Source organism: Scardinius erythrophthalmus, assembly GCF_964197995.2.
Source record: "Scardinius erythrophthalmus genome assembly, chromosome: 12".
Lineage (NCBI taxonomy): Eukaryota > Metazoa > Chordata > Actinopteri > Cypriniformes > Leuciscidae > Scardinius > Scardinius erythrophthalmus.
The window spans coordinates 21,391,077-21,404,462 of record NC_138232.1 but is presented as its reverse complement, the minus strand read 5'-3'; the positions used below and the strand labels follow the sequence as shown (position 1 = coordinate 21,404,462).

The following is a 13,386-nucleotide window of genomic DNA, read 5'->3' as shown; positions in this document are numbered from 1 at the left end:
CTACATAGCAGTTTATAAGACGGCTGACATTTTATACGATTATTTTCTTTGTCGGCAAGAGCTACTTGTGTCAGAGATTTAGAAATCTATTTCCTGATTTGTTAATCTACGTTTAAAATTAAGTGGTGCAACACAACTCGACCCAGATCAACAAATCCTTGATTAGCTCTAAACTTTGCTTAATTTAATCCTTATAGGTGCAAACCACCCTTAAAAATCAATAAGAAAAATATATATACAGGTATATATATATCGTGGAAGATTGTGGATTGTGATCCTGCATAAAACAAAGAATTTGATTTTTTTTTTGCCAAATCGTCCACTCCTATAGAGCTGGTAAGTCCCGCCCCTTCCGCAAAACCCCGCTGGACCTCAAAGTTGAAAAACCGTCAATGCAAGTGAATGGGAGAAAATAATTATTTTCTGGTCCCGTTTGAATTGTGCCATGAATGTGAACATATGTTGTCTGTGAATTTTTTATATAACTTTTCGTGTAAATAATGCTACAATTTAGCGGGTAGAAGTTTGATACGGTTAGACCAGAGGTCGGGAACCTATGGCTCGCGAGCCACATCTGGCTCTTTGGCAAAAATCATGTGGCTCGCGAGGTCTCTAATCCTTTACCAACAAACCATCGATGAAAAACAATTAAAACACATCAACAGAGATCGGCTCTCTGCAGAAAAAGCAACCAATTACAATTCCCTTGTTGTAGTACAGCCTACTGAAGTTAATGAAAAGTTTATGATAATAATAATATTAAAGTTGTACCGGCAAAAGTGCGTGTTCAGTGCTGTTCGCGAGTGTCAAAAAAAAGCGCGATAAGTCGCGAAAGAGAACTGACAGGATACTGTGCGCGCGCTCCGAGCGCAACACGGACAAGCAGCCTTTGTCTTCGGTTGCGCGCCTAAACGGCCAAATAAACACAGAAATATATCAAAATGCTAAGTCGAGTATTCACGTAAACACAGCAGATAGTACTGTGTGCATTCATTCTCTCTCACACGCACACAAAAGGGTATATGCTCATCACTTGGTACTCAACCTCACAGTGAAAGCCCTGCAGAATTAATTCCATATTCCAACTTATTTATTGTTTGCTGAATATTTGTTAATAATATTAATAATTAAATAATATTAATAATAATTACCACGGTTGAATTTTTTATTGAAAAAAGCACGTCTTTAATATTAACTTTAATAATATATATATATATATATATATATATATAGGCAATTTTTTTTCCTACTGTGGCTCTTTTGGAAAAAGGCATTATCCAAAAATGAAAAAATGGCTCTTTGGTCAAAAAAGGTTCCCGACCCCTGGGTTAGACTTTGTGTGAGAGCACTTTGTGGACTACAACTCTCGACGCGTTTGAAACGTCAACACCACTAGCACACGGATTAGCTCACGGATCCCGCTAAACATGGCTGTCTTTGGTGCACTTCACCGCCTTCTTTCAGGGAGAGGACAAAATCGTTGAAGTTGGTGAAAACCACGGGTAAGTCAACTTTATGGGGTGACGTCACATAGGCGACATGTAGTCTTTCTCGTTATGTCTTTTCCACAACTGCTAGCCGAAGAATCATACCATATACTGTCAAACTCGTAACATGAAAAGTTATATAAAAAATTCACAGACAACATATGTTCACATTCATGGCACAATTCAAACGGGACCAGAAAATAATTATTTTCTCCCATTCACTTGCATTGACGGTTTTTCAACTTTGAGGTCCAGCGGGGTTTTACGGAAGGGGCGGGACTTACCAGCTCTATAGACCTTATGTAGCCCCGCCCCTTTTCAGTGCTGCGCTCGTTGTCTTTTGACTTCTGGTCTGTATTTTCACAGCGATTCTGCGTGTTTATTAATGAACGGCTCGTTTTAAAATCTTCCCGGTCAACTGACATTGTTAAGCCATCTGCTTTAAACATTACAGTCCTCATGATAACTTTCGTTAACTTTACACTAAGTAAATCCACTTCAAAAGCTAATTACTCCTGGACAGCAATGCCATAGAAATATACAGAGCGACCGCAAAAACGGAAGTTAAAAGACAATATTCTAAAGATGGTGGCGCCCTCGTTTCACTGGCGCATAAGGTCTATACACAAGTAAAAATTTATCCTGTAATTCCGCAGACTTATTTGTGAAGACTTTTCAGTTTAGAGTGTACAGTATAAGCATACAGTATTCATAAACACCTCTTTCACTTCTTGGCGAAGAACATCTGGAATGGCTTTCGCTACCAAGGATGCATTCAACACTGCCATAGAATTTGTTGGAGGCAGCGTAATGTTGATACAAACCTTTTGCAAGAGTCGTCACATCGGGACGTGCCAATGACAAACTGTTTTGGAACAGCAAATGTATGCAGGAAAGGACTCAAATGTCTACATGCAAGTCTTACCTGTTCCTCCAGGTTGACGAGCCTCTGCGCTCTCTCCTCTTCATCCTCCTCTGCGTCTGAGGAGTCTTCTGATGGAGACGATGATTCGCTGTCACTACTCTCAGAGCTGGACGGACTGTGTGCTCTCTCCTTCTTTACTCTGTTCTGACTCGAGGTTGTGGTTGCATTCCTCGGCTCGTCAGGAATCTTAGAGAAGCGAAACTCAAAAACATCCTGAAAAAAAAAAAAAGAACAAAATTCAGCCTGTGAGGAAAACTTAATTTCATGAGAACAATCTACAGATACTGCATTTCTAAAAGGAAACAGGAAGATAAGACAAGCAATGGTTTTGAAGAATGATCAAACCACCAAAAGACACACCTGGAGTTTCCTTGCCATTCCCACAACCTCATGGCCTGGTGGATTGTATTTGTAACAGTTTGAGAACATGAGCCGCATATCTGCTGCAAATTGCAATGCATCCATGTACTCACGGCTTTCCATCTTTTTCTGTAAAAAAAAAAAAAAAAAAAAAGCCAATTACATAGCACAATAATAGTGAGCAAAAATTTTCCAGTTATATTAACACAGTAGTGGTACTCACTTTTATGGTACTCATATCCATGGGTTGGTGAATGATTTCATGATAATCATCAAGGCCCAGTGACTTAGCATCCACAGGCTTATAAAAGGGCCAGGCATAAGTGGAATGCTTTTTGGCAAACATCTCTTTTAGGATGGCACAGCAGTATTTGAGTCTCTCAGAGAGTTTGGTCCTTCTGCCCACTTGATGCTGTGGTGGTGATTCAGGAAGGTCTTTACAGGGAGGTTTGATGGGTCGGCCACTGCCTCGCCTGGAGAATAACTTCAGGACTTTTGGTTCGGTTACACAAGGGGATGACTCACAGCTGGTGATGGAAGAGGCAGTAGGGGTCGTAGTGTCCGCTTTTCTTTTCACGCCATTTTTCAACTGAAAGAAAATTAGACCACTGATTTAGATATATGTGGATTACGATTAAAACAACTAATGCTCAAATATTTTCACCTAATAACCCACCTTTAGCATACCATTTCCATAATTGTCACACACCAAGTGACTTAGATGAAAGCTACCGTATTTTCCGCACTATAAGGCGCACTTAAAAGCCTTCAATTTTTTTAAAAAACGACAGTGCGCCTTATAATCCGGAGCGCCTTATATATGGATCTGGCGCCTTATATTAATGTCTGTAAAACAACCACTGACTTAAACCTTGTTTATACTTTCGCCTGGCACCGGAGCGCGAGTCTCCGCTGACTGCGCGCGTACCTCCCCAAACAGACGAGGCATTTATACTTGACGCAACTGTTTTGTTTTAGACTGAACACCAGACCATACAACTGATTTAGACGCGCAAACTGGGTGCCGGTGTGATGAGATGTACTAATATCCGTCTGCTCGGGCAGATTCGGCTCAAAGTCGTGCATCTTTGGATGCGGATGCGCTGTTACAATGACGTCATTTTTGCCGCGCGCGCGCCTCCGCATCCGAAGATGCACGACTTTGAGTCGAATCTGCCCGAGCAGACGGATATTAGTTTTTTTATTACCTTCGCGCTCATGCGGACACGTCGAGTATAAACAAGGTTTTACAGCTCAGCCACTTGTTTTTTCATAAGTTTTTGCAAGTGGAAGATCTTGGTTTACATTTGGACTTTGGATGTGATCTTAGGCTTGAAAAGGTTGGTGACCACTGCATAACGCAAACCCAGTCAAACGTTTGACTGCAGTATCTTCTATTCTATGCGCCTTATAATCCGGTGCGCCCTATATATGAAAACAGTTCTAAAATAGGCCATTCATTGAAGGTGCTCCTTATAATCCGGTGCGCCTTATAGTGCGGAAAATACGGTACTTTGTTGTATCTCTCAAGTCAAAGAGGCATAACTACACCATTTAATCCTTGCCAAACATTGGGTCTCATTCATGAAACACGAGCAGAACGAATTTTTGTGTAAATCGTGTGTAAAGTGGTTCTGGCGTAAATTTTCGGATTCATAAAAATGTTCGTATTTTCGAAATGTTAGTTGGTACGAAAAATCTACACCTGCTCCCAACCACGCGTAAATAGTGCGTTTAACATCCGAACGTTTTGCTCATTAATAAGGCTGCATTTTAATTCACCTTAATCGGGTACATATTTACACAGCATTTTGAAAAAATATTATATATAGTAATTACGGTTTTTCTTTTTACTTTTATTATGAGAGCCAGTAATAGCATCTGCAAACGGAACACAAGTCCGCAAGTCACAAGTGTTGCAGTCAAGCATCATGTTGAACCATTTTCTTTTCACTTCTGGGACTGTTCGATTAACAGATGAAACTCCATTAACTGCATCTGTAATATGCTGCCAAGCTTCCTTTTTTTAGGACCTGATACGCCACTATGTACGCTTGAAAATAAAATGTGGCGTTTTGAACGAACTTCTGATAATAAAACTTCAATTTCTGAATCTGAGAAATTTCTTTTTCATTCGCTTTTGAGAAGACATGTTGAAATCCTTCGTTTGGTGTCATTATATGATGCCCATATATAGTTGTCAGTCGGATTTAATGTGCGTGATTTATGGTAATTGAGAATGAGCGTGCATGCACGTCCCAATTACGACTGATTGGAATTCATTAACACACACACACACACACACTTCACTACCACATCTGACGTTTACGAAGTATTTGTGAATCAGGAGAAGAGTTTTCGGGAAGGTCTCTTTACGTGCAAATCACTCACATATTTACTCGTATATTTACGAATGTTTCATGAATGAGACCCATTGGGTCTCATTTACTAATAAATATGTGGAGCATTCATATTTATATACAAAGGAGAACTTTCACAAATTTCTGCCTAGTTAGTTATTCGATGCTATAAAAATGGGAATGTGACGTCATGATTGACAGCTTCTCTAAACAAAGTAATCACTAAGGTACCAATCGTAATGTACTTGGGAGGAGACTAGATATACATAACGGTTTATTTCACACTGACATAATGAGTTGTTCTGCAGTAAACTGTAATAACGGTTTCTGCGATAGTGAGGGCGAGACCTTGATCTGCCGGCTCCACTTCATGCTCACTACTGCGCAGACTCGGGTCCCGCGTTCACTACTGTGCAGAATCAGGTCCCAAAATCTGCACAAGATGTCAGTGCCATATTAGCACTTTTCAGGCTTTTAAAATCCTTCTGCCGTACCCCCTCACTGCAGGTCACACCTTTTTCCATAAGGGACACTATTTGCCCCCTTAAATTGATTTTTCCAGTGCATTTTTTACCATTTCAAAATTCCTTTATAAAATAAATGCTTTCAATAAAAAAAAAAAATAAAAAAAAAAATGTTCAATAGATAAATATGGTTGGTCCGATCGATTGTGCAATCGATTTTCGAACGTAAAGTGACAGCCCTAACTTGAAGTGGGGGAAAAAAGGTGCCAGTAGGCTAACTGTTACTCTCTTGCATTGGCAAATCATGACATTTGAGATTAATACAGTGAAAAACAAAACTTGAAGATATTGCTGGTACAACAACAATTTATTGTTATTTATTAACAATATAAATGTATTTAAACAAGTCGTGTGTGTGTGCTTGTGTGCAAACGGAACTCCTCCAAGTCTACAAGTCCAAAAATACATTTAGGCTATGGTGAGTTTACTACATTTTATTTTATTAAATGCATTTATGGTGAGATAATTATATTTTCATGTCAATCTGTGTTCGTTTTGACCAAGAACCATGCGCTGTCACTTTAATTCAGCGCGTGCAGCACAGCAAATATAGACTCGGTGCAGAAACGATTGCAGCATCCGCGTGCAGTGTGAAAGCTTTACCTGTTAACATGGGTGCCAAAAAAACGCACTGTAAACGGACTACGGAGTATATGTGAAACGGGCGTGACTGACGCTTATATATTATATACGCCGACATATATGCTTAATAATCTTCGAGGCATTTAGCTGTGAGTGAGGTCTCCCACACTGCTTAATCCATTGTCGGCATCTTTCCGCTTGGGTCTTGGGTTTTGGAAAGGCGAAAAAACGACCCCTCCCTCTAAACTTTTGGGGTACCTAGTGTCAGACATAGACTGTAAAAAATAGGGGTGTCAGACTTGCAGGTGCCATAGGCGCATCGTTTCACCATGTGCTGAATTCGCAATGTTTGACGGAGGTCCTTCTCCTTAGTTACAGTTGCTGAGCTAGGATTGGACGAGGACCGTTCGAGGGCGGGGTTTTGCGAACGGTCAATTGCAATGAAAGGTGACAAGTTTGCATCCCTGTCTGAAGGAGGAGTGGCTTTAGAAAGCTTTCTGAAGGGAGGGTGGGATCTTATGCTTTCAAAGCTAGCTAGCTAGCTATTGCTAGCCTGTCCAGCAGCCCAGACCCAGTGCATTGTGGTTGGTCAAACGCCTCAAGCGTGTGTAAGAAAAGTAACACCCCTTACCATAATCGAGAGCTTCAGCTTCCATGGCTTTAAGCAGTTGTAAAAACACATTAAAGGAGAACTCCGGTCAATTTTAACATTGAGCTCATTTTTTATAAATTTGGAGTGCTGTCAATACAGAGAACAACGACAAAAATCGGTGTTGCCTACACCATGTTATCCTCTTTTTAAAATTTGCACCCTGTTGACTTCAATGGGGCAAGTTTTAAACCTGCTTTTAGCCTCTTAACATCCTTGATGTGTCATTACAAGTGCACAGCTAATGTGAGTGATTCCTTCAGAGTGATCACGGGTGAATGTGAAAGATATTAATAAAAATGATGTTATTTCAGCCAGCGCACATACCTGTATTTTCTTCCTGTTTTCGGTCGAAGTCTATAGTAATCGATTGTTGAGTTCACGCGCGTGATCATAGGTAACTAAACCTATGCGCGTGAACTCGATAATCGATTACTATGGACTTCGACCGAAAACAGGAAGAAAATACAGGTATGAGCACTGGCTGAAATAACATCATTTTTATTAATATCTTTCACATCTACTGCAGTCAGATTCACCCGTGATCACTCTGAAGGAATCGCTCACATTGGCTGTGCACTTGTAATGACACATCAAGGATGTTAAGAGGCTAAAAGCTGGTTTAAAACTTGCCCCACTGAAGTCAACAGGGTGCAAATTTTAAAAAGAGGATAACATGGTGTAGGCAACACCGATTTTTGTCGTTGTTCTCTGTATTGACAGCACTCCAAATTAACAAAAAAATGAGCTCAATGTTAAAATTGACCGGAGTTCTCCTTTAATAATGTTGGCGGTTTTCTGAAAATGATTTTCATCATATTCTGAAAATGAAGATGATCAAGCCAATCAATTGAAACTTGAGCAGAACATTTCACAGTGGCTGTAGTCTGTGTATAGCTGGTGTTATACTCTTACAGGTTCAGGAAGAGGTCCTCAGAAAAAAAATGCACTTGTAATGCAAACTTTTAGGATGTACTGCTCAGGAACAGCTCTATAAATAAATCTTAACCTATGAATCCTAATTTCATTTCATTTCATTTTTTGGAAGGCCAAAGTAAGTGGTTTTGCTTTAGCATCCAAACACACAGTGTCTCCGCGACATGACGACAAATCACAGAAGCATCACTTTCTTGCTTTGTGTATGCCTTTGGGTGGGCATAATGCTAATCTTTCACATTGTGACAGATGCATGAGGAAGTAAAATCTGGACTTCAATCAAGGTGTTTTAGGCAGGTTTTGAGCAGTGTTTTTAGATAAAATAATAATAAAAAAAAAATCCCTTTGTGGGAGACTATGAGCTTTGTAATTGCAGATCTTGTACATGCGAAAACAGATACATTGCACATTAAGAGAAAAGAAAAACATTAAAAAGCATCATATGACACCATCAATGAATTGGGAGTATTCTAAATGAGCAACCTCATGCATCATGCAAAGTAGTAAGCCCAATAGGCTTCCTGCGGTAGTCTGTGTTACACGGAGTTCGGCCATAACAGATTCAAGTGACTTGGCCACTGCGGTACTGTTGTTTAGCTTTTTTATAGAAATAAAATCCGTTTACGTCAGTTGGACAATGGATGCTACAATTATAAAAGACTCTGCTCATAACAGCACAAGCTGCAGAGCACAGTGCAGCAGGAGTCAGATTTCATTTTTCATTTCATTGTAAATCGTATAGTCACTAAAGCTGCTCCCTATGCACAGAAACCATGTGATCACAAATTCTAAAGCGAAAGTGAAAAGCATCCTCCCCCCACCCGTTGTTGTCGGTAATGGCAGTTTATTTACCAGTCTGAAAATTTCTTCACAGTGACATCCCTAATGCCCAAGGTTGGTAATTTGCATAAAACACACCAAATGAGACCAAATATTCTTAATGATTTGCATTTTATCATATAGTTCGTGAAATTCAGGAAGTAATGGAATGTTTTTATCAAATCACTATAATTACAAGGCTTACAAAGAGTAACAACGCCTTGAGTTCTAGGAGTTCACTTGGTAAGGACACTTATGATACTGATAAGACATGACATGTTAAAAGTGCAGGTAATTTGGAACTGACTTTGGCTGTTAGCTGTGCAGACAAGGGAGCAGAGGGAATTGTGTGTAGAGCATCTGGAGGGATGACAGTAACTGTTTGCTGGAAAACAACCTCAGACACAGGAGACTGTGGCCTCATCTTTAACCCTGCAGAAACAGGCAAAGGTAAATTTAGTTTCCACTGTCAACTGCCAAACACAACGCAAAAACCTGAAATGTTTAGTAATTTGGCATTAATCTATTTAAATCAAAAAATCTTAGGGTGAGAATACCTGTTGTAGACTTCCTTCCCCCTTTTAGAGGAGCTTTAGTTGTCAGAGCAGTGATCTCAAACTCATCCTGAGGCATCTGTGCCACCTTCTCCAAAAAATACTTCTCAAGGTCTTGAGCCATCTTAACAATATCATCTCCTGGCTGGAATCACACAAATACACAAAATGTCTGAGACCAAATGTCAAAAATCAAATCTTCAACAACAAGACCAAGGTCCTCACCCGATTGTACACGTAACAGTTTGTGAACATGGTGTTGAAGTCTTCTACACACTCCATTGCCTTCCAGTAGTAATTGTTCTCAAGACGCTTTCTAATGGTAGTCAAGTCCATTGGGTTCTTGATGATTGCATAATAATCCTAAATTAAATATAAATACCATTTTAAAGCATTATACAAAAGATTATAACATATAAGCCGTAATCAGTAAAATAGCTACAAATAATATTTGTTTTAGTAAAAGGGGGGGGGGGGGGATGAGCACTGCGAGACTTACTGGCAAATTGAGTCTGACTGCATCCACAGGCTGTCTGAAAGGCCAGGAGAAGTGGTGTCTCCACAGGGACTTAATCACCACTTTTTCTAGATACTGCAACTGATTGGTGAGGCGTCCAGGCTTTTTGGGGTTCTTGAACTGGGGGGGAGGGGGGTTCCCATTCATGGTGAAATTCTGTGGGGGTCTCGCAGCAGACATCACCAGAACTGATCCAGGGAGCGGTGACCAGTATGGAAAGGGTTTTCGCAGCTACGCCTAGGCAGCTCAGCGAGCATTACACATCCACTGTCTGTGCCACTGTAAACAGGGAGAGCAGTGTCAACATACTCATGGTATTCTGCACTGCTGTTTATCATCTCTAGGTAAATCAGAACAAGCCTATTGACAAGTATAGAAGTCAATGTAATAGCTTTGAAAATGTCTAGTTAATCAAATACTGCACTGTAGTCCAGGGCTCAGGACTATTACAGGTTAGGTGCAGTATGCACTGCCCTCTATTGCCTTATTAACAAATATTACAATGCCTTTTAGCTCCACTAGAAATCAAGTCATCTTTATAAGTTGAAGTAGTCTTACTCCACCCAAAATAACTTTATAAACACATATCCGTACATAAACTTGAGTTAAAATGAAGTAAATCAAACATGCTGACCATTTTTTCTCCCATAAGCGAAGATTATCCAGCACATAAAAAAATAATAATAATAAATATATATGTATGTATATATATACCATTGCGGTTTAGCTAATGTGACATTTATCAAAAACTAAACTTTTTAAAAATGTAAATAAATAACCTCAGAAATGTATATTACTGCAACATTTTTCCAAGGCAAATTAATAGTACAAAAAGCTAATAGTAATACAAATGTATCCTTAATTAATTTTCACTTCACTTACCAACTTAAAATGCTCTTCAAGACTTAAGTTACCCATTAGTAAACCGATAAATTAAACACCTTCAGACTCTTACTTTTACAGTGAAAAACATGTTTAAAGTCACAGAATTATTTTAATAGTCTCTGAGCAAGCTTTATTCAGCTCAACTGCAGAGGTTATCCTTCATCACACTTACCCCAAACTAAAAGGTCATTGTCCCGTTCAGTAAAATAATATTTTGATTTCTCATACTCAAAAACAAGTTACATTGATCATTATGTGTGCTTTATTTAGATAAAAGAAAAAAAGGGGGTGGGGGGATCATTGTACATGAAACCTAAGGACTTACAAATATTTTTATACAAGAAAAGCAATAAAAAAAGAAAAAGAAAGAAAAGTAAATGCCATTTTATTTTTATGTAAGCTATATAAAAACATTTAGATTCACATTGGTTTGCTTATGATTGGGAAGGGAAACGCATTTCTGTTTCTGGAGGGGAGGGAAGAGAAGGAAAGGTTGTCCGTTGGAAGGAAAAAATATTGTTTCGTGATTATTTTCAAACAAATTACCGTTAGTCTATACAAATATAGCGACGTTGTGACAATTTGTACGTGTATTGTGGTCAAGAGCATGCCAACTGAACAAATTTGAGAGTGCACACATGAGAATAACATTCATCTATTCAGGCCAGAAAGAGACTTATTAGGTTAACAAAATTGTCCAGCAATATAATATTGAACTGAAAATAGCTCCCTATTCTCAGAGAGTGAAATATGCAGTGTGTTGTGTTTATATGCAAAATGTTGTTGTTCCTTTAACGTTACTCAATCCAGGGACATGCGTTACATAAACCCGATGACCTTCTTATGGATGACGCAATAACAACTCTTCCGGCTCAATACGAATGCCACAGAAGTGTCGCATCTGCTTAAATGATAAGTATTAGAAACTTACACAAGCATAAAACACAAATTTAGGTAATAAAGACACGTTTACATTAATTCCCCGATAACCGAGTCATCAAGCCTCGAGCTACAAAATGGCGCCTGGCTAGCTTTAGCACGACTAGCCACACATTACCCCGCCCCGTCAGATGCTGACATTGAGTTCAGTTAACAGTCCCTCCCCTAACCATTCCGCTAGCTAAATGAAGCTAGTTCAACTTGGACCCAAAATTTTACCTTTCCGTCTCGGACACAACAAAGAAAGTTTAAACTGCCGAACTGAGACAGACGCTGCAGTGCAGGAGGAGTTCTGCTGGAAAACTTCACCAATCGAAGAATCTTGTTGATGCTTTGCGCCCGAAAAAAATCTTAGAAAACGACTGAAAGATTTTTGAGCTTAGTTTTCAACGCCAACAGAACAAATTAACATCATATATATTTGAAATAACACTGTTTCTTTGAAAGGTTAGTCATCAATGGCGGATGTCTCTCACGGCAACCGCCTGGTATTTATACCCTCCTGCTGAAAGCGCCCAATCCCATTGGACAAGACCCCTCACGTGCTCTCTTCTTCCCCCTCGCGCCTCTAACACCGAGAAAATATTCCTTTAAAATGTATCTCACGGAAACCTCACTCTGTTTTATACCCGAAATAACTGCGAAACGCTGTTTTACAGTTGATCACGTTTATTTTTACGACGACGAACGAACTCCAGTAAGAAACAGACACGTACGTCAGAATATTTTTTTTTAAAGTGCGACATAACTGGTCTCCGGACATCACATGACCATTCTAGAACATTCTGTCGATTTCTAGAACTCAATTCCCCTTTTAATGTCTGTTAAATGGTTACATTGTGGCTCTTTTCCGTAGCTTTTGTTGTCAGCTTCTGGCGACTGTCGGACATCGGTCATCTCTGCAGCATGAAAATCTCACAAAGAGAACTATAATGATATGATAGAGCAAGAGCACTGAGCAATGCTGAAGGGAGGCGAACACGAACTAATGCGCATGCGTACTTTCTTGACAGCGATTGGCTTCTCAGTTGACGCTGTCCTCGTCTTTTGTGTAAGAATCTCCGTTTGTAATAAATAAATAAAGTAAAATAATAATCAGATATTATCATTGTTAAACACAAACACAGTTTTTTTTTTATTAAACCTCTTCAAGTAATAATCAGGAATTGGAAATTGGATTTTTAGGGAAACATTATTCCCTAAAAATGATATATATAAAAGTGTTAAAAGCTATTTTTTTTTCTTTTCTGCTGTTTTAACGATCGTACATAAAGTTTTGTTAATCTTATTTAAATGCCACAAAACTTTGAGCAAGATAATCTCCGTACATTATTCCAGTGACATCATTTTTTTTTTTTTTTTTTTTTTAACTGGATGGGACAGGAGTGTGTGTGAGGGGGGAAATAAATGCACAAAACTCAACATTATGTCCTGAAAACACCTTCAACCGTAGGCTATGCCAACAGTTTCATTTACAGAACTTCTGTTTAATGCGCTAGTTTCATCCTTACATCTGGCTACTTTAATACTAGCCTATATTGCTAGTTTTAAGAGTAGCATATAGTCAATAAATATGTTGATCCGCACTAATGTTTGTCATATGGACTGGTAGTAGGATTTTTGTTAAGCGTGCGAGGTCCGTGTTCTAATCTGTCCTCTTGTTTATTATTTTTTTCTCATTTAAAACCAAAGATATCTTTGATGATTGTATATCAAGAACAGGGTTTGTGATTTCACCGGAACGAAGATTCAAAAATCGCGAGGTGTTTCAAAAAATGATGGGGACCATGTCGACTCAAAGTGGTGGGGACATGTCCCACCCGCAAATTACGCAATACGCATAGGCTAT

The 13,386-nt window shown here is 39.1% G+C and overlaps 1 protein-coding gene across 5 annotated transcripts in view; it reads right to left on the bottom strand.

Annotated features, from left to right (window-relative positions):
- The window catches only part of brdt (bromodomain, testis-specific), a 39,840-nt gene that overhangs the window by 20,875 nt on the left and 5,579 nt on the right, over positions 1–13,386 (bottom strand). For 2 of the 5 annotated variants that reach the window (XM_081381737.1, XM_081381733.1), the window contains exons 1-8: positions 11,757–12,136; positions 9,696–9,992; positions 9,422–9,559; positions 9,200–9,341; positions 8,950–9,074; positions 2,996–3,361; positions 2,773–2,901; positions 2,413–2,625 (exon numbers count right to left, since the gene is read on the bottom strand). In XM_081381737.1, coding sequence (XP_081237863.1) covers positions 2,413–2,625; positions 2,773–2,901; positions 2,996–3,361; positions 8,950–9,074; positions 9,200–9,341; positions 9,422–9,559; positions 9,696–9,893 — 1,311 coding nt within the window. In that variant the 5' untranslated portion in view covers positions 9,894–9,992; positions 11,757–12,136. Of the gene's footprint in view, positions 1–2,412; positions 2,626–2,772; positions 2,902–2,995; positions 3,362–8,949; positions 9,075–9,199; positions 9,342–9,421; positions 9,560–9,695; positions 9,993–10,770; positions 12,562–13,386 lie in introns of those variants that run through there. The other 3 variants (XM_081381734.1, XM_081381735.1, XM_081381736.1) reach the window with 3 other exon arrangements.